Raw genomic sequence first — 21,879 nt, forward strand, 5'->3', positions numbered from 1 at the left:
TGCTCGTATTTTGCTGTAAGGAACTGATGAAATTTGGCTATTACGAGTTTTCAAGAGGCAATATTGTGAGTTACGGGAAACTTACCTAAGATGGGCTTTGCAAGACCTATCTAGTTGTGTTTATATATTTTTAATACATTTTTCTTTGTACATTGTAGTAAGCAATGAGAATACATCTAGTTCATTGTAGGCAGATCAGTTAAACACCACTGATTTGCAGGTTAACTCGATGTGTTTTTTTTATTTTGCATTTTTTTGTGAGCAAGTTTCTAATATACGATGGGATTACGTTTTTTTAGTGGTCACTAATATAAACTTGTATTACTTTTCTGCAGGTGCTTTGGGGAAGAGAACACGATTTCAGGAAAAATATGTAGCACAGCTTATAGTGGATGTCCAAAGAACAGATGAATTCCTCCTTCCTCATAGTGAGCTAAGTCCAGCACCTACTCCTCTAGAAAACCTAACAATGGTATGTATTTGAGAGGAGATGTTTTTTAATTTCTTAAAATCTACTTGGGATTTTTAATTAATTAAAATACTTTTAAGTTTTTCTTTGGTGTTTGCATGCAGAAAGTGTGTGGTACCTAGATGAAACTTAAGCAAAAGAAGTCAACAATAACTTTCTGCTTCCAAACTCTAATCTACTATATCTACTCATTCTGAAAAATAGAAATGTGGCACTAGGAATGATTTTAGTGTTTCTAAATCTTATCTTGTGATCTTTAAGGAGGGAATTGAATTTTATGCAGATCTGAGTAACAGTTACACAACTCCATCATAAGCTACTCAGACTATCAAGAAATTAGTCTTTCTGTTATCACAGTCTACTATTTAAAAAAATAAATTAAAACCTTTTATTTGTGTGTTTTGTACATCAGAAATTCAAAAACGCGGTATTGGTAGAACCATGTCCTTTGAGGAAAAACAGAGGTATTTCAAGTTCAAACATGTTATTAACCTTGCGTGGGTGTCTTGTCACAGGTATTAGACCAGACTTGGCGAAGTAGATTCCTAAATCCAATTTTTTTTCCATTTTCTATCATGTCTTTGTTGATAACTAAGTATTAAAATACAACTTCTTAATGTCATTTGTCAACTAAATGTAATTTTTTTTAACAATGGATTCTAGTTTTTCTTTTGCAAGGTCTGGTCTCAAATTTGTCATCTCTGGGTGTATCTTGAAGCTCTTTCAGGCAAAATTGGAGTTAATGCTGTTTTCCATTTGCCAAAAGCTACTGGCAACAGCGTTGCTCGTCCAAGTTTAGGCCAGATGGTCGATGCATCTTGTAGACTTTTAGAAGACTACTCATGAAAGTTGTATGGAGGCTAAGTCTTGAGAGTTGCTGAGAATCTTCACAGATGATGCATGTGGAAAGCTAGAAGGCCTGTGATCTTGTACAAAAATAGTTATAGGGAAATTTGATTCCCATTTTCAGTGTGGCTATGTAACATCTACCATTTGCAGATAAAGTAAAATATTCTCTTTGTATGAAAATAGGATGAGAGGGAAAACTTCTGAAGAGACTTATAAAAGCTGTGAGCTTATGTAAAGGCCAAGCTGAGGCTGGTCAAAATTTCTGATTTTCATCTCCATTCATGGAGTGCTTAGTTCTAAATTTCTTCCCTTGTTATTTGTTCAGGAAGACGACTGAACAAGTTATTGTGCAATTAAATGGTCAGTAATTGCACTCCAGTGCACACTTGGTTAAACTGACAGTGTTCCTGAGAAAGGAAAACCTCAGGCTTGAGGTGACACATAAGGAAAGAAAAAAGCCCCAATGCCAAAAGCATTTGATTAGTTGTAATTTTATCATTTTCTGATGTTTGCATTACCTTTTTCAAACATTTTTTTTTCACATTGAGAAGGCATAAATTTATTTGAAACTGTGTCTAGTTTAAAATGTATGTTTTTCCTCCAACAGAACTGTGATTTAAATGATGACACAGTGCTTAATGAGATAAAATTAGCAGACGCTGATCAGTACCAGACACCTGATTTGTGTGCAGAAGAGCTTGCTGTAATCCTTGGAATTTGGTAAGTTACTACTTAATTACATAAAAAACAAACAAACAAAACTCATACTATTCTTGCAGTAAGGAAATAATAAAGTGGCGGTTGATGGGAGTTTTTTCCTTACTTATGTGATCTGGCTTAAAAAAAAACAAACCACATTATTCTTGAATTAAAATTTCAGTTTCCTCAGGGTGAACGTTAATGTCCAGAACAGATTTTCAGAGATGTTTCATTAATAGCTGTATCATTTTTTTTATCCTTGAGAAAGCGTCTTTTTCATTGTGTCTCAGTTTAATCATCTTTTAAATGTCAAGTGACAATTAGTTACCATATTGTGATCATACTTTGGCAAATTTTCAAAATATGTGTCAGTCTGCAATGGTCAGCTTCTTAGGACAATCATCGGTATCTTTCAAGGAAAACTCTTCCCCTCTATTCGTTGCAGTGGGAATACTTCAGGCTATTTCTCCCCTTCTTGCATAAAGTGAAGTGAGTCATTAGTAGAGAGAAAGTTGTTTCCTTTTGTACACCCATTTCTCTGACTACAGCTTTTTTGAAGGCCCAGACACTTGCTTGGTTTGACACTTGCTATAGTTTAAGTTAAATGTGAAGTTGCATGTCTCTGGTTTCAGCCTACCCACTAGTCAGAAATCCACGAGTAGAGCATGTAGACTTTATATTTTCTTAATTTCCAAAGACTTGAACTTGCTTTCTTTTCAAGGCCACATCTAGATGCAATTCAGGGTCAAAGGAGAGGAGTGAACAGTGGGATGATAAATATCCTTGATCCCTGTCTTTTGTAGCCTTTAACTCTGATCCCTGTCTCTTGTCCTCCACTTCATGCAAGACATTTTCATGTACACCTCATTTTCTAACACAGTATTATCTTATATTCAGACCATAGAATCCTTCCATCCTCCAGAATGAAAATTTTATTCCGTATTGGTCTTGTTGTTAAAGGGTAGAATTTGACCCTGGCTGGCAGCACAGTAGATTTCTTGACCACAGCATGTTACTTTGTAATCACCCTTATCATGCTGTAAATACTAGCTAGAAAGTATCTTGACTGCTCGTTGTGTGTGTATGTTTTAATCCAAGTGGCATGTAATTTAGGTAGGACTCAAAGCAAAAACCTTGTTTAAGAAAGGAGAACAGCCCAAAATTTTTTTTTCAGTGTTACTTTTCTGTATATGTGGTAATAGCTACTGAGTGGTATTCAGTGGTTGGGATACTATTAAATGTCTGAAGCTATTTCAGTCATAGATAGGGTCTAGATTTGATAGCCAGCCATGCTCCGGAAATGTTAGAACACATTTATTCCTACATTTATCTGTATTTGTGCAGTGACTCTGAAGGAAGCATAGACAACAGAGATTAAAGGCCTGAATCCTATATGGCTAAAGTTAGTTAAGATGGATCGTGTACTTCATGATATATCAGATTCCAGTCTTCCTTGCACTTTATAGTGAGATCATGCTTTGTAGGTTGTATCAGAAGTGCAAGGCAAGAGCAGGTAAACAACTGCTTTTATCTGTTTTGATAAGAGAGCTTTCACTCTTCCAAGTTGTTGAGTTGGAAGAGATTATGTAAAAGAAACTGTGGAAGGCCGGGGCTTATGTTCTCTGAAAGTAAAAGACGTAAAATAAAATCTTGGACAGCATTTATTGGTGGCAAAGGCTTTTCTGTTATATTGTTTTTGGCAGTCTGACCCATCTTCACAGACATATCATCTAAGTGCAAGTTTTTATTTTTTATTTTTTTTGAATAAACCTGTTACAGGTGCCAGACAGTATAATGATCTCACCATGGTTATTTTATGGCTGTTTAAAATCATTGCCACAAAGTATATTGCTGTGTACCGGTACACACAGCTGTGTGAAGAGATTTCGCTTGGGAAATGAACTTCCTGTCTTGCTCTTCAGAACACTCAGATTAAAAAGTCAATTGAGAATCTTTTGTAAAACTTTGAAAATGCCTGTAAAGTGATAAATTTGTTGGGTTTGGATCTTTTTCATTAACAAAGTTAACACAGCTGGGGAAACTGCATAGAAATACAGCAAATAATCATAAAAATACATGTGTAAGTTCTTGACCTATCTGTTCTTCATCTGTCTCACACTAATTAACTGTAGTTTAAGTAGATACTGAAGAAATTTAAATTTGCATTGTCTGTACTTGCAAAGAGGTAATGCATCAGGAAACAAACAAGCCAAAACTCAGTAGTTGTCACTATCCATCTAACTCAGTACTGTTTTCAAGAGTGGCTTTAAGAAGATGCCTAAGGGTGGGTAAGTGTTGTTGCCTCTAAATGGTGATGTTGTGAGCCTAATCTGGCTTGTTTGCATAGCAGCCCTCAGTGGATCTCTTAAATGCTCATAATCTTACTTTGAGTCTCTGCAAATTTTTTTACATCTGAAACATCCTTTGGCAAAGGCCTCTGTCTACATATTTCATGTCAACTGCTCAAAAAAATAAACCCAACAATCCTCCCAGTTTTGTTTCTCAATAACTTCTTTTACTGACTTACCTCTTATTGGAAGAGATGATGATCTGTCAGTCCCTAGCCACCCTCTGTTTTGCTAACAGTTTTGAGAACCTATGCGATGTACCTCCTTGGTGCTAATCCTAGCCTAATCAGTCAGTCATTTTGCAGAAGTTATGTTTTTGTCTATAAGACTTAAAACATCATAATTCGCTGTCACGAAATAATGATTGTTCTTGATGTCTGTTCCTGAACCTTTTCCAATACTGAATTACTGCTTCTGAAATGACAGCTCCAAAATAGAACATACTATTCTTGGGTGGACAAAGGCTTTACACCATATTTTATGTGGGTTTGTTATTGATAGTGTACTTCATGTAATATATCATACTGAATTCTCTATTCCTTTCTTAATTCCTTACATTTTCTATTTGCCTTTTTAACTGCTGCCTGGTACAGGACTAATGTTTTCATGCAGCTGCAATGCTAAAGAGGTGCTGAACAGAAATTATCAGAGCCTATCAGTTTATGTGATGCTAGGACTGGTTTTCCCACTGTGCATCACTTGGCATTTTTATTTTATTACCTTTTTGCTCCATCCTGTAAGATCGTTTTGCAGCTCCTCACAGACTATTCACATCCTTCCTTCGTCAAAGAATGTCATACCATTTGTGAGTTTTCTCACCTCATATATTCTCCTTTTCCAATTTGTTTATGAATATTATAATACACGACAGCACAGAGCTTATGCAAGATTCCACTGGTGATGTTATCTATTGGTATGGCTGACCATTTGTGGTCATTAGTGACTTCTCTTCATATTGTTATGAAGAGATACCTGATCACAGATCCTACAGCCAGCAGATCCTAAATTCCACTCTGATTTCAGTTCCAGAAGTTGTCTGGAGTGAACTACTTAACCTGTCCTTGAAATCAAAACAAATGCAGGTTGTATACAAGTGAAATATTTGGAAAGTACATTGACAAGAGCTGCCAGAGTTGTTATAAATGCTCAAAGCTACATTTCTACTCTAGATACACATTAAGATTTAAAATACAGATTTAAATTTGATTTGGTATGGTAAATCATTAGAACAATTTCATTTTTTTCCTGTGTCTTTCAAGGTTTGCTTTATTGTACTTTTGTATCTTAAAACATTGTACATGGATGTGGCAGAAATGGAAATTAGAGACCTCTTTTATCACTAGTTTTAAGCTGGAAGGTCCGCATCTATACGCTTAAAGCTGTGACAAAAATCTGAAATCTGCCCTAGAACAGGGGGAGAAATAATCCTTTCTGCTTGAATCAATGTATTTTTAGGCTATAGAAAAAGAAATTCCAATTTTGTCGAAATGTAGCTGTACCTTGGCTTACCCATGTGATTCAAAAGCTGCAGTCATGTCACTTAACATTCTGGTTGCCTAGCTGCTGCAGTGCCCTTGTTATATTTGAAGTTTTCTTGCAGCTGTTTTTTTAACCTTTTCTTTTTCCTTTTTGCAATTGAGAGAGAAACTTGCTGCTAATTTTCACCTGAAGTCATGTTTATATTAGTGACTAATGGTTAGTGATTTTAGTTGACTACCTTGTGTTCTCAGTTAAGCTGATTATTTCTGCTAGCAGCTGAGTTTATACAAGGACAGAAGTAACTAAAGCAGAACAATTCTTTATTACTTTGCTATTTCCATAAAGAAAATTCTGAAGGAAAGGAGAAATGGTATGTGACAGATTTGTTCCCTAGCAGTGCTGTCTAAAATATTCAAAATAAAAATCAGTAACATATCTATCTTATGTGGGAGAAGGGGAAGAATGCATTACTGTAATAGCTAATGTACAGGGGGTTGACAAGGTCTGCTATTCTAAGCCCTTTCTCATCGCTGTTCTACCAAAAGCATGATTTCTGTGAGGCCACACTCAGTTTGCCCAAGCTGCCAGATGTTATGACACATCAGCAGAAGGTACGTGAAGAGGGAGTGGAACCTCTGTCGTGGGAGGTCTGAAGTTACATAGGTATGCAGAGCAGGAAGATAAGTTGAAAGATCTCTCAGGCTTACTTCTGCTGTATAAACTGTTGTTTTTCAACTACTCTGGTCATTTTCTCCTCTACAGATGGAAAGACGAGCAAATCTTTCTCAAAAAAATCCTTACGAGTAATGCCCATTCTCTCTCACCTCCTAACCCACCCAATATGCTTTATTAGGTGCCTGTGTTGTTACTGGATAACTGTTTGGCTGATTGATCAGAGGGTTATTACTATTACTTAGAAAAAGGGTAAAAAAAAAAAAAAAAAAAAAAAAAACTTCGACCTTAAACGACTACAGTTAGATAATTTCAGTTTGGGTTTGAGCAACCTATTCTTTTGGCTCACGTTGCAGTGAGTAGTTATAGTAAGCCTGGTATCCTTCTAGATTCTCTATTATATACCTTATATAACGATTTTAAATGTCACTATTTTAATAAAATGGGAGAGTAGCTCCCATTTGCCATTTAGGTCTGTGGTAGCTCATTTAAAAAAAAAAAAAAAAAAAGAAATTAGAAAATGGGGTGCGTGGTTCTGTTTACTTCGGTAGGCTTGTTTTGTCTCCCAGTTGAAATTTAGAGGAATTTAGAAGAAAACATCAAGAAAAGCACATCTGAACAATAGATCTCCTAAGCTGCAAAGGAAGAGGGGAACAAGGATTTTATCTTCTAATAGAAATAGGAAATTGAATCTCAGAGGGGAGTGTAATTATGCTTTTGCTGTGTCTCAGCATACCTGTATTTGGCTGCAGTCCTTTGAACAAATGCCATTTACTTTGTTGGAGTGGAATTTATTTCAGTCACATCCCTTAATTTCCTGAATGTTGCATCTGTACTCATTCCTAGGCTGCTCTAGTCTGATGAATATTAGTGGTTCCTAAAGAATGGCTGTTTCAGAAATGCTGAAGCAGCGATCTAGAGAGAACTTTCTTTTCTTATATATTTTCCTTGGTCTTCCACTTAATGGAGGTGGAATGTGCAAGAAACCTATGCCATCAGGAAGCAGTCTTGGCTCTGTGCTACACAAATGATTATTTTTCTTTCCATGGGCATGTAAAGGTAAAGAGACGAGTGCTTGAATGGCATCAATTATTTTCCTATCATGAGAGCTTCGCTCTTTCTCTTAGAATTATTTTATTATGGCTTAATACTTCCTCATTTATTTTTTTAGGAGAAAAACAAAACACATCAGGCACTCTGGCCTTTTTGCAGTTTATGTGTAGTCTTTCGAAGTATACTCAAGTTTGAAGACCTGGTAAACTCATTAGACAGTAATGGTAACTATACAATACGTATGAAAATTAACACTATAGTGAGAGTGAAGCTAGACTCAGGTGAAATGTTTTCTCCAAAGTAAAATATGTAAAAGGAACGTAATTTCTATCTGTGACATATCATCACAATTAACAAGCTTTTTGCAATTCTTTCTTATGAAATCAAGCCTGTTGTAGAGTTTAAGGAACAGTGCTGATTTTAAGCATACATACGTAGCTATTATATATGTTTGGTGATAATCCTTGTTCTGTAGTATGATTTAAGATTTATTATCGCTTGATATCTGTTACTTTCACAAGGAACTCAAATTGTAACCTGGCTGATGTTTCTGCCAGTTGCAGCTATCTCTTATGGTACGTTCGTAAGTGTTGGATGAATGCTGTCTAAGGAGATCATCCACCCATATAGAGTTGCAAACACCATTTATTTTTCATCTAGACAGTAATGTTCAACTACAAACAAAGTAACTTTATATCTCATCTCTGTATTCTTCTGGTTTTCCTCCTTTGTGCACCACAAGTTAGTGGTAACGTCACTTAGTTGAGAGATGGACTCCTGTGGTTAATATTGCTTGAGTGACTAGAAAGAGGGTGTTTGAGATTACCCTCCAGCACTTTTTCAGCATTAATGTGTTTTTGCTTTGCAGAATCTGTGTTCAATTAGTCATAGAATTTTAACTGAAAACAGATCTCTGTAAAAAGAGGGAATGGATTTAAAACTGTTTAGGATGCATAAAATTTAACCCCATAAGCACGAATGCAGTAAGACATTTCAGGTTAGAATGGGAAAGACACTATGAAATATGTTTGTCCCACGAAAAGGTTCTCTTTTTCTGTGGCTTCTCCTAGGTCTTGGCGACTTTCTGCACATATGCACTACCATTTGTAATTGTAGCATTCTTCCAGAACATCCTTTAGATTTCTGCAAATTTGAGAAATTTATTCTACATAGTTGTATACTGAAAACTAAACAAGCATTATTTTATATACACTTTTTTTTCTTTACAGTATAGACTTCCAAAAGAACAATCCCATACACAAGTTAACTGAAGAGGAACTTCTGGCTTTTACTTCAGTAAGTAACTTATCTGGACTTTTCACTAAACATTTTAATTTAATATTTAGTAAAGTACCAAGCAGTAATTTGCCCATCACATTAATCTTGAAACTGTAAAACAAATTGTTTTAATGTTCAGTTGTTTCATCATTTTTTTTTCTGATTTTAATAAACTAAGTTGAAGTTTTATCCCATTTTGAATCATCCTCATGTGGGATAAGCTTGACATCTAAAACTTAATCTCACCTGAAAGCACGTACTAAACATTCTTCACTTGTTTAAGTTTTTGCTAACTCTATGAATGACTGTAATGTTAAAGCATACATCTTTACAACAAACTCTTCTATGGCACTGGTGTTTAAAGTACTCTTCTTTTAACAGTGTTTTGTAAGGGGACTTCAAAAGAAACTGCAATTTTCTTCTATCAGATCTGTTCAGTTTAAGAATCAGGTGTTCCACATAAACATGTTTCTTCCCAGCCCAGTGGATAATTTGTCTTCTTGCTGCAGAACAAATCTGTAGCTTCCAAAGCAGCCTTCAAAATTCTAACTTCCCTATTTCTTCAAAGTATTTCTTTAACCAAGACAAAATACAGCTTGCCCCAGCCTCAGTGCCTTCTGTTTTTTTTTTTCTTTATTTTGTTTTTCAACACTAGTTTACTTGAGGGAAGAAGAGGAAAAGGAAAGTGATTACACTGTCATTTGTACTTGCTTTGCAGTGTTAGGCTTCAGCTTCGGTGCAGTACAGACTGCTTTACTCTCCTTCGCAAGCTTGCAGCCTTATACTCATTTTTCATAGCAGTGCTATCTGGAAGAGTAAATTCTTGTTAGAATTTGCGGATAGGATCTCAACAAAAATCCTGTAGATTTCAAGTTAGATAAAATTGTATCACTTGCACATATGTGAAAGGATTATAGACAGGAGGGTTAACCATGGTAATGTTTTTCTGGTCAAAAATGGAAAATCCTAATATTTTTATTAGAATGAATGTGAAGTAGGTTGGTTTTAAATTCGTGCTTGTTTAGGACCCCATGATACTGCAGTACACATAGGATCTGAATGGGGAAACTGAGTGAATCACTGTAAAACGGTTTGTTATGTGTAATCTCTTTATTTTTTCTGCAATGACTATAGTGCTTTCTGACTATATCCTCATACTTGCTGAAATGTTTTGGTTTTGCAATACAGTTCTGTTTTTTTTTTTTTTTTTTTTTTTTTTTTTTTTTTTTTTTTTAGAAAGGTAAGAATAGAGAGCAGGAAAATTAAGCCCATGTAGAACAGGTAGTAGGAATGAAGAAAACAGGTTAACCTAATATTGCAAATTTTTGAAAAAATTGTGAAACTTAAGGTATATTTTTTTCAAAAATAAGGTTAGTCAGATGTATGCATTTTCCAGATGTGTGTTATAATTTTGTTCTCACAAACCCGGCCAGTTTGTGTTTAAATAATATGTTTTTAATTGAGGGCCGTCTGTGAAAACTCGGAATGTTACTTCTCACATTTTATTTCCTGTCAAACTCCCTAGGGTTTTTATATACTCCCTGCTTCAGTCTTCCTACTACCTCTTAGTCCACCCACTAAGTCTTGGATGGAAAAGTGGTCCTGACATATCCGAATCTTGAATTAACTTCTTCACATATTTTATCCTTTTAATAGTAAGTGGAGTGGTATTGTGGTAACAGAACATCTTTAATGAGATTGCTCCTATTCTCATAATGTTACGTGTTCCAGAGTAATGAAATTTATAGTGAGGTTTACTTGTTTTAACACTTGGATTTGCAAACGTTTAAATGCTCTTTAGGTTTTACAGCAAAGGGGAAAAGTCATGGTAGCACATATACAAGGTAAGAAGGGTAATCAGCTTTACTCAGATCTTGTATTTGACATTGCTTGAGGCACCATATTACCTGATACCTGAGATGTAAGAGATTTGTTGGGTGATTTTGTCATAATAAAAAAATTAAACTGCATTTTTCTGCCATCTAGTGGCAGATTACTCAAAAATCACGAGAGCTGATGAACTTGCTCCTTAAATACTTCCTGCAGTTGGGGAGTAGATCTCCAGAGATGTATAACTGAGAGATATGGTTAGGCTTTTTTATCACTATGTACTCTGAGCAGGCAAAAAAAAAATATAAAGAAAAAAAGAAAAACACCCAGAAGATTCTATAGTAATTAATGAACAGGAATGTAGATCTCTTTAATAGTGCAGAGTTTAGTGTACAGCAGTGACTTAAAGATATAGCTGGTTACCTAACATTTAGAGTAAATAATACATTTCAATATTGGATTAATGTTCTTTTAAACTTTAATTAAAGTTTCCTATTTAATTGTCTGTAGTGACACAATTCAATCTTATTGTTACTCTCACGTTTGATCTGGATTTGTGCTCCTAAAAGACAAAAAAGTGCAAATTTTAACACTACAATGCCAAATCTTTCCTTGACACTGAAAACAGAAATCAGATACGAGCCTTTATAAGTTCTTTCTAATAAAGAAAGAACTGTAGCATTTACACTTCAGCCAGGAATTGTGGGCAGTAGAATTTCATGATGAAATCTCTGAGCTATTCTGTGTCTTAGCTCCATCTGAGCCATTGAGGCAAGCAAATAGATTGCTGTGCTCCCTGGCAGTGGGAATGTTGTATATGAACGTTAGCATGACCTTGATTCTTAAAGTCTCTGCCAGCTGAATATGGAAGTAGCACTGCAAAATTTATTGTACTTAAAGTATTTTTCTAAGCTTTAGTACTACCTAGTGATACAGACAATGAGCCCTATATCAATGCTGCTCACAGTAATTTCTTTAGCATCATTTAAACTACTATGTGTGTGTGTGCGTGTGTGAGCAGGCATCTTCTCAGCCTACATGTGGATTCCTAAATCTGCAGGCTGGTTAGATGGTTGTCATGCATTCATCTGATATCTGCTGAAATTTATCTTTCCTGAAGAAAGGAGGGCATTTCAAGATATCCTAGCATTCTTGAGAAATTTTAAGGCGCTTGTCACAGTTCAGTGGATCATCAAGAGACCCTCTTCCTTTGGATACTGCAAAACAAATGCATGTGACCTGCAGGTTCTTTCTAGCAGAGAGATTTAAGGTCCAGGTAGTATGAGAGGGAAAGGATGATAAAAGCGAATTCCAGTAGATGATGTGGTCCTGCCTCATACTAAATGTAGTTTGGCAAGCAGGCATTCTGAACTCCCATTTATATCTATACAAGTTGAAAATGACTAGGTCCTTAAGCTATATATGTATTTTAAACCACATAGCATGTAATCTTAAAAACAGCGCTATTGAACTGTTTGGTTATTGCAGTCAAGTACAAAAGGATGATATTGCTATTTGTTCAGTGAAGTGACTTTGGAATAGTTGCCATTGTCATAAAATTACTAATGTTTCTAACTAAGAATTACTCTTAGAATTGCCAACTTGTGCAGCAGGGTATGGAGGTGCACAAAATCCTGTTTACTTCTATATGTAAGCTCACTGGCTGGGATAGTTCCTCTCAGATAAATAATTTGGACTTAAGTGCTTGAGGTGTTCCAGTCAAATCTGTTCACCAGTCATCAGCATAATATATCAGCTTTTAAGCTGTTAACCTGTATCTGAAATCAGAAATATTTTCTTCTGCTTATATATAAATTGTTAATTTATCTTTCCAGAAGAAATTTATCTCATATACATAAAAAATAAACAAAAATAAATTTTTGTTTTCAGAGGAAATTATTATTCTCATGCATAAGAATTTATGGCAACAGTTATAATGGTTTGTGCTCTATTAAGAAAAAGCACTTGGGTTCCCAAGAAAGCTAAGATTGTGTTTAGAGATCAGATAACACACAAATTGATTCAGAGGCACAGTTATGCATATTATATTTGGCAAACTTTCTGATTTAGCTTACTGAATATTGCATTATAAAGCCATTTTCAGGAGAGGAAAAAAGAAACAGTAACCCAATATTGAAACCCAGTGCTTCTCTGTTAGAATTACTGGTGGTTTTCTCATAATAAACCTTTTTCTCCAGAGCGCTCTATATAGGAAATAGGAAGTGTCTGATGCAAGGAATCCAAGAACTAACTCAGTATTGTTTTCACATGTAGGTTTTGTAGCTTAGTTTACTCCCAGAACCCCAGGTTCTGGGAAGGAGTAACTACTAGCTGGCATTGCATTTTCTTCTTTCAAAAGCAAAAAAAAAAAAAAAAAAAAAAAAAAAAAAAAGTTTAAAAACAATACCTAATATTTAAGATTATACTCTGCAATACAAGTTCTTACAGCCTTCTAGAAAGCTTATACCATAGCTTACAGTTTACATACTAGAGAGTCAATTTAGTGTTTCATCATCTGATACAGTACTCCTCCAGCAGAATATCCAGGATTAAGGAGCTACAGCTGGTCCTTAACATTACCCCTGCCATCTGTCCTGGCCTTCGCTTTGTCCAGGGGAGGTGAGATGTGTGGCAAATGTGGTGTGCACCTAGCCTAGTGTAGGAGAATGTTGTGTGTTTTTTTTCTCTTAGCGGGTTATGATCATATGACTTGGAGTGGTAGAAGCAGTATTAAACTGCGGGAGACAGAGGAGGAAAAGCAATGAAAGGCTGGGGACCAGAAGCCTCTTGCATTGTGATTCTCACATCTTAGCTCCTTATTTTTATTCTTTGTACAAGATGAGAAGTGAAAGAAAAGGTATCATGGCAAACTTAGCTGTGTTGGTTTATTATCCTCTTGATTTCTGTCATTGATGGAGAGGAGAGCAGTTGGTTTATTTCTTACATGATGAAAACCTGGACAAAGGAAGTTCTGACAGCTCTTCTGTCTATCAACATTTTCTGCAGGTGAGGATGTCTTTCTTACACTATTTTTTTTTCCTCTTTAAGAATAATAGCTTTTATTCTGTTCACAGTACATAAATATTTCACCTTCTTCTAATAAAATTACCTGATCATTCTAAAGTTGTTCTGATAATGCCATGAAGAATAGCAAGGTCTGATTAATGACCTAGAGAATGTGGAGAAGACTGTCAAAATCCAAGGAATACTATGTATTCCATAGATGGAGCAGATAGGAAGGAATACATCACTTCCTTTGTTTTTCCAGTGTGTTGAATTACTAATTCCATAAAAGACTTCCTTTTTGCCGAGGGAATTTGAGAACAGTTGGACAGATTTTTTTTCAAGGTGGGCATTTGAGTGTAGTAGAAACTGATGGTTGCGTATAGTGCGTTTGAAAATCACAGCAAAGAATCATAGTGTGCATTTCATTGAGTGTGTGTGTATGTATATGAATTACTTCTGCCCTTCACTAAGAAGGGGTTTGAGGAAGAGAGGGAGGGTGAAAATGGAAATGCTTTGTTTCTGTCATCTTTTGTATTGCGTTTGTGATATTAATGTGGAGCTAGGGAGCAATCAAATCACAGCACATGAGATTTTTAATGTTAAGTCTTCCTATTAAAATCTCTGTAAAACTAACATGCCAATTTGGTTTCTAAAGAGCAGTTGTTTATATAGCTTAAATAAAAGCAGTGCATTTTTCTCTGCTGAGAAAATGGCTGCAGTTTTCTTTGTTTTATAACCAGCAAGAGTATTGAAAAGCCCATTAAGATTACCACGCGTCTCTACTGCTGTAACTTTTGTGGCTTTATAAAAAGTTTCTTTCACTTCTTTTCTAAGCAGTGCTGCCCATTTTGAATAGCCTCTGCTGGTTACAAGATTATTATGCTGCGAAGACTTTCTCTCCGAAAAGCCCTGCTAATAGAGCTAGTAAGACTTATTTTTCTTTAGGTTAATGAATTAAAAGCTATTTTGTCCTTTCTTTCTTCCTTTTTTTTTTTTTTTTTTTTTTTTTTTCTAAGCACTCTTACTGAAAAGCCTGAATCCTTTTCCAGGAATGTCAGCATCCAACCGCTGCTGGTAATTTAATGCATGTATGTTTTCTGGTCCATCACGCATTACTGGAAAATCAGATGGAGCATAGCAAAAGGGAAGCTTCGTCTTTCCACAGAAGCATCATGTGCAAAGGCTCAACTAGATTTATTGGATGCTGAGTCACCAAGTGTCTTGTACTTAGGTTTACAACGTATCGTGAATAGGAAATTAACCTAGTGTTACCAGTTATTTTTGCTGCTGTTCCGTTGTGTGTGTGTGTTTAGATGTTTTAGGGTACATTAACTGGATGCTGCAGTGCGTGTGTTGCAGGGCAGGGGGAAAGCTTGCATTCCATTCCAAAACTGGGATTAAGTAACAGTCTGTTTGAAGTTGTTTTATTTTACAAAATATCAGATTTCAACATAACTGACACTTTCATCTCTTTCAACTTTGTTCTCCTCTGTGGCCTGCATTCTTCCCTGAGTCCATGGAATCCGCAGCTCTGCTTGCATCATCTCTTACAGGAGATGATTCCCAGTTTATTGTGAGTGGGAAGAAATTTGGGATTGCCCTGCTTTTTAAGAATAGTCTGCTCTTTTTCTGTACACAATTACTCAATAGATCTTAGTGGTCTCACTGAAACCACAGCGGTAAGAGAACATGAAAATCATGTTTTAATATTAATAGATGATTCTCTTGTCTAAGGGTTTGCGATGTTAAGCAGGCAAATTTGATGACAGTTAGTAACATTTTTTCCCACAGCAGCCTTTCTTCTCCCCCTCCTCCTTCATCTTTATCTATCAGCAGCTCACTTATTTTTTCTAGCAGCCTCTCTGACAGCTGGTTGACATGTTGCAGGCTTCCCTTCCCCCTCTTGTGTCCTTCACCAGCTATAACTATTATCATTTACTTCAACAAAAAAGTTTTGGAGTTCATAGCATCAAGAAGATTAAATTAAACCCTTTATTCAAGAAAAGGCTGCTTGATATATCATCTGACGGGAATGAGACCTTCTCACTACCCAGTGCAGTGCTTAATGTTTGCATTTTGACAATATTCTGATGAGCAGTTCAATTCATATATTATCACTACTAGTAGTCACTTTTCTTTTTGAAGTGATGTTGTGTACTCTACTGATCTTCCTGTTTAGATGAGGAGGGGAGAGATAAACCAAACAAAAGCTAATCCAAGTCTTTGCTTTTTTGAAAGTAAATGCTTTTGTTCTTGTACTGTATGTAAGGAAGAATTATTTTTAAAGTTTATTTAGCTCTCCTAATGTCTTGCCCTTGTCTTCGTTGCCTAGTTTTAACATTGCCTCTTCATTTGTTCTGTTCCTAACTGAGCATTTCAAATATGACTCTAATCTTCCTTGTTTCATAGCATCTGAAAAATCAATGTAATTGAATTCTTGTTCACTTTTCAGTTGCTACTGTCTCTAAGCAAATGAGTTTAATTTACTGTATTCCTGTCATCTGTGTAGTTTGAACTAGAAGTGGAGCACTGCTTCCATCAGTGCCCAAACAGTCTATCTGTTCTATATTAAAATGAAGTATTGAAAAAGTAACAGATTTTTTTTTTACTTCAAATAGAATGTCATAGTCTTTAATTAAAGTCATGAAGATTTTTTTTTTCCCCTAAAAGTGTTCAGAAGTGTGTAAATCTGATACTGCCTTTTGATTCATTTCTCATTGTTAAAATGCCACTTAGAGGGGGGAGGAAAAAAAAAAAAAAAGAATAATAAGAAACAAAAAAAACAACCAACAGACACAAAACCAGGTACAGCCAAAGTACCTGGTTTTTCTAAGGGATTTCTAATTGGAATTTTCTTCTACAGTTTTATTGTTGGGCAATATAAGAATTTTGTGAGAAAACATATTTGAGTTTTAAGTGTACTAAATCATCAGCTGTTGAGAGGAGGGAGAAGTAAGGGGGTAAATCTGTTTTTATCAGTTTTTGAAAAATGTTCCTGGACAAATTCTTACAGCTTGGATTCAGCAAAATATCCCTTTGCATGCTTATCATATCCTCATTTCAGTTCTATTCAGCAAGAAACATATCCCATTTTTGTGTGTCTGCACTGTGTTGCCTTTGCAGAAGTATTCAGTTGACTTCAGTATGTTGTAGAAAAGCATGGTACTGTCTGTCTTGCTGAAGGACAAAGGTTTAACAACTCTGATTCTGGTATTTTTATGTTTCCTTTCTCATCTTTTATTAAACGCAGGAATTTTCAAGTGCTGTTGACCAGAAATCAAGATGCTCGGATTAGTTTAATGTACAAAACATTTAAATCCATCCGTATGTAGGTGTTATACAATTATTTTACTTGTAATCATTTAATGCCTGAATTCTAGTACTGATCATGCACTGAACTGTACATTATGATCAAAGGAAAAAAAAAACAACACAAAGCAAGCATTCTTGTCAGTAGGCCCCACCACTCTTTTTTCAACCACAAATCCATTTTACTAGGGTAACTTTCATGTTGATGAGCTAAGTGTTATTTAGAAAAATTACTTGAGATAGCAAATACCCAAGGAAGTTTCAGAAGGTCATTTGCATGAAGTGATTTTGACCATTATTAGAAGTAATTTCCAGTTGCCTGCATATAGAATAGGAAATGATCGCAATGTATACCATAAATGAGCATCATCATTACTGTGAGAAAATTCAGACTTCTTCCTCTGTAAAATTTATACAGTTAGCATATAGGATGATGTGGTATGGCATAAATACTTCTGACATGTTTGGATTGGCTGCATTGATCATGGCAAGTGGAGTTGCTAGCTATGAAGACTATTCAGATGCCTATAATATGTTTAAAAGCATCATGTTGTATTTGTTTCAATTTGTAAAGATATTTTTAAAATATTTAAACTATTTGTTTTCTATCTGTGAAGTTGAGATGTGAGGCCTTTCCGGAACTGAAGTAAAAATCATGAAGCTACATAGGAGTCAGTGTATTTTTGATCTATTTGGAAAGACATTGCTGCCTTGCCTATATAATCCTTAAGCATGTATTGCATTAGTTAAGTTGGAGCTTGGCCTTTTTTTCCTGAGAGACTGTCTTGTCAGCTAGATTTTTAAGCACATTTGTCAGAATATGTTGGCCAACACATTCTACAATGACTGCTATCATAGTCTAGACAAAAGAGGAGAGAGAGAACTTTTGCAGATACTTAAAAATAGACTGTGAAAGATCTTCCTGCTCTCTCTCACTGCTGGAAGCATTGTAAAATGAGATGTTTGGTTTTAGAATTACAACACTTGGAGAGAAAACAGCACATGCATTTGCATTCCCGCAAATTAGTACTCTACCTGCTTTGTATATACCATTGGCTAAAACTGGATGTTTTCTTTTGGTTCTTAGTTTAATGCATGTCAATAGAAGCCCTTTCAAGTTTAGAATAACTGAAAGGAGTATGTTTAGCAAATATTTTTTTATTGTTTTTAATGTCTTTCATGGTTTGAGGCTCTTTAATAGCTTTAGGAGCAAGACTCAGAAAGCAAGCCAGTTGAGCGGAGTAAGGCTGTTTCTCATCCTACCACTTAGTCTCTAATAACTGCAGTGTATATAATTATTTATCTGTGTATTCCCCTAATAGTAGACATACGTTTATTTATGTGTCTGGTGAATCTCTAACAGAACTGTGAAAATGCAAAGCTTAGAGGTACACAACTAAAAAGGCTCCCTCTTGCACATTGAAGGAAAATGTCTCTTTTTTGGCCACTTTTCACAACTATTTTAATAAACTGCTGTTGTTTATATGCATAATACAACTAAAACTAGACTTGGAGTCTCAATCCATTTCAGCTCATGCCTTTAACTACTTTTGAGTCTAAACATAGCCCAGACATTGTCTTTACTTTGGTCTCTAGGTGAATATATTCAGGATACAACTTCTCTCTTCATAACCTTGTCAGATTTAGGAATGTCACTCACTTCTGCACACTAAGACAGGTTTTTCTTTCATGTTTCCCAGCAGTCTCAGTCATTTTTTCCAGTGTTATTCATGTTTGCCAATAGCAGCATCCCACTTGCTTTAGTTATTCTTTCTTCAACATGCCATATTCCCCTCGGTCCAACTTTGTCAGCTCTCACCTCCCATCTATTTATCTGACCTTCACTTTTACTCTCGTCGTTCCTGATTCCTTTCTTTCTCACATGTTCCTATTTTTACTCCTTTCCTTCCTGACTTTTGCGTGCTGCTTGAGGAGTCAGTCTTTTCAGGGCTGTTCTGTCTTCAGTCTCTGAAAGGAAGGTGGCTGCAGCTCTGGGTTTCTGGAAACCCAACTTAGGCACGTAAAGTTTAATGCCAGGCTGCTGGTGACTTCCAGCAGTTTGATCCTATTGCATGTAATGGGAACAGTAGCTCTTTAATGAGACAGACCACTTGTACTGGTGAAGTCAGGAATTGGAAGGAATCAGAACCCAAATATTTTTAATGGACATGAAGACTTGTTAACATGCTCTTTTCTGGGAAACTGCTGAGACTGTCCTAGAACTCCCGCTGAAATTGTCACCTCCAGACTTTGACTCTACCCACTTAGTCCACCAAACAGGAATTGAGGCATGCCTCTTGCGTTCAGCATGACACTTATTTGTGAACACCAAGGATTTCTATACGTAGATTCATGAATTACAGACACTGTTGTAGGCAAAAATTCCTGTGGTGGGTGCTGGCATTCAAAATGGGAAAACCAGGTATGGCACATTCCCTGTAGAATCCTGTCTGGCCTTCTGTGGATTTTCCTCTACTGTGCCTCATCATTCTTCTCCATACAGCTGTTTTTTTTCCAGACTGAAGGTTGCAAAGATGTTGTATGTAAATTCTATACATTGTTCTGACATAGCTTAATAGTAGAGTCAGTGTCAGGCTTACTATAAATCACTGGTTTAGGCATGTAATTCTCACTGAGTTTTCTTGGCTGTCTGAGTTAGAGGAAAAAAATGTACTATCTGATTTTGACTAGTTACCATCATTATAGGGTGGTTTTATAAATAGCATTTTTGCAGTGTAAAAGCTGTATGCAACTGTTTAAGTATTCTTGCTGTGCCATTGACAAATCTGAAAGTTTTGAAATTGTGGAAACATTAAAACTTGTTCTTTTTCAAGATGATAATTGTATGTATGCCTTTTACTGAGGGATGTGAAAGGAGCTTTTAAGCTTCCATTGTGCTGTATGACTTCTGTGGTTGGACTCCAAATCTATCTGGGAACCAGTATTTTTGCTACTCTACATTACCTTCCAATGTAAAAGATGTTCAGTTAAAGTATTTAAGGATAATTATAGCAAATATTTATTTGTCCTGAAGTTTTATCATTGCAAAAGGAAAGGTAAAAGTTTCTGTTACAGTATTTGTGGTGTATTAAATAGCAGCAGTGTACAAAGCAGTATTCTTCCAGAGGCTGTTGGTCAGAGTAAACAAACAGGAAGCATCATTTATGCCCTATGGAAAAAAGAGTGGAGAGTTCATAAATGTGAGTAGGCGGTGGGGAGTGGACAGTCCCTACTATCCGGGGGCAATTGCATAAGGATCTGTCCTGCCCAAGGGATTTTGCAGTGGTCTTGAGTGCTGCAAACATTGGTTTTGCCCTCAAAAGCTCAAACAGTCAAAGAAGCATTTTAAAGTGTTCTTAAAAAAAAAAGAAAAAATAAATACAGGCTTAAAGAGTTGACCAACCTAAAGGAAGCATTGACAAATTATGGTTCTTGTCTGTAGCTGCAGGCAGCAATACTGGAAATGGAAAGATGGAAATTCATAACTGACTCTCTCCAAAAAAATAAATTCCAGTCAGCAGAGGATAATTTAATCTCTGATGTTGTCCATCCCTGAAAAGTTCGTTGTTAGAGGAGAGACAAGGCTGGGGCTTGGGTGGAGCACGTAGGCCGGGGGAATTAAGAGCCTTCTGTGCTAGTGTCCCAAGGAATACCTGCTCGGGAGGTATGTACCATGTGTTGCTTTTTCCATGCTGTCAGTATGAATGGAACATGTTTGAAAGTATTCTCCGTGGGCAGTGATTGTTGTTCTTCCTTCCTTTTTTCTCAGTCATTTGCTTTGTTTGTTGAGGCTAAATAGATTAAGTCATCAGACTGCATGTACTATTGCATACAGTCCTGAAACTATCTTGAACATGTCTAGCTGTTTTTAAATTCACTTTTTTACTACCTTTGCAGAGAGCAATTTTTTAATATGCTATTCTTTTTCTAGGATATTAGCAAAATAGTACGTGATATGTTTAGAACCTTGGCATAGACTAGGAAAATCCAGGGTTGAGCAGTTCAGAGAAACTTGCTGTTGTTTAATACCCAGGGAAATCCTTATCACTGGTACCAAAGAGTTAAAGTCTAGCCATTTGAATCCAAAAACGTGATTTATAGCTGTTGAGATCGGGCCTTAGGAAATAAATGCAGTACTGTGATGTGGTGTGGGAGTCTGTACTTATGCTGTTTCAGGAGTAGGTCCAAACCACAGACCTGAAGAAGACAATGCTACTACAGTCAAATCTGGCTCAAGTTATTTTCAGCATAACACAGAATAAGTGATACGTTTGGCGCAGCAGAGTGTGTGTCAGTAATATGGCTGGACTCTATTCTAAGTGAAAATAGGAGCCATATCTTACGTGGTTTACCCTTCACTAGTCATTGAAAGCAGATTCCTTTAAAGAAAACAGTATCTTCATTCTTCACGACATTTCCTTTTCTTCTCTAGTTTCTTCCTTTTTCTAAAGAAAATTGAGAACTTCCAAGGATAATTTATTTCTGAACTTTAAATATATATATATATATATTTTTTTTAATTTTTGTAAGAGGATAGGATATGTATACCGCTTGATATCATTGCAGAGCGTTAAGCTCTTAGCAACCTGATAAATATCAGCCCACAGATGTCTATTCATGCAGAGGAAAATTAAAATAATCTTGGACATCCAGGATAGTCCTAGCAGTTTGGATGTAGAAGTAGAATTCAGATAAAAGTGTTGTACTGTTATTAGGAAGTAGAAACTCCTAAGGGAACAAAAACATTAAAAACATATTCCTAGCAGAAGTTTATTTGCATTGATTTCTCAATAAAATTACTTTGATTATTGTTCCTTCCGTAGGCCTCTCTGAAAGTTACTACCTGCATGTGTGCAAGTTAAATAGCTTTGTTATACAGAATTAAAG

The 21,879-nt window shown here is 35.9% G+C and overlaps 1 protein-coding gene across 2 annotated transcripts in view; it reads left to right on the forward strand.

The window, feature by feature from the left end:
- Nucleotides 1-21,879, forward strand: part of TTC27 (tetratricopeptide repeat domain 27) — a 112,103-nt gene that overhangs the window by 21,666 nt on the left and 68,558 nt on the right. For both annotated transcript variants that reach the window (XM_082755952.1, XM_082755953.1), the window contains exons 7-9: nucleotides 336-472; nucleotides 1,926-2,038; nucleotides 8,799-8,865. In XM_082755952.1, coding sequence (XP_082612078.1) covers nucleotides 336-472; nucleotides 1,926-2,038; nucleotides 8,799-8,865 — 317 coding nt within the window. The remainder of the gene's footprint in view (nucleotides 1-335; nucleotides 473-1,925; nucleotides 2,039-8,798; nucleotides 8,866-21,879) is intronic.

This window comes from Aythya marila (genome assembly GCF_965140915.1).
Source record: "Aythya marila genome assembly, chromosome: 3".
In the NCBI taxonomy this organism is placed as follows: Eukaryota; Metazoa; Chordata; class Aves; order Anseriformes; family Anatidae; genus Aythya; species Aythya marila.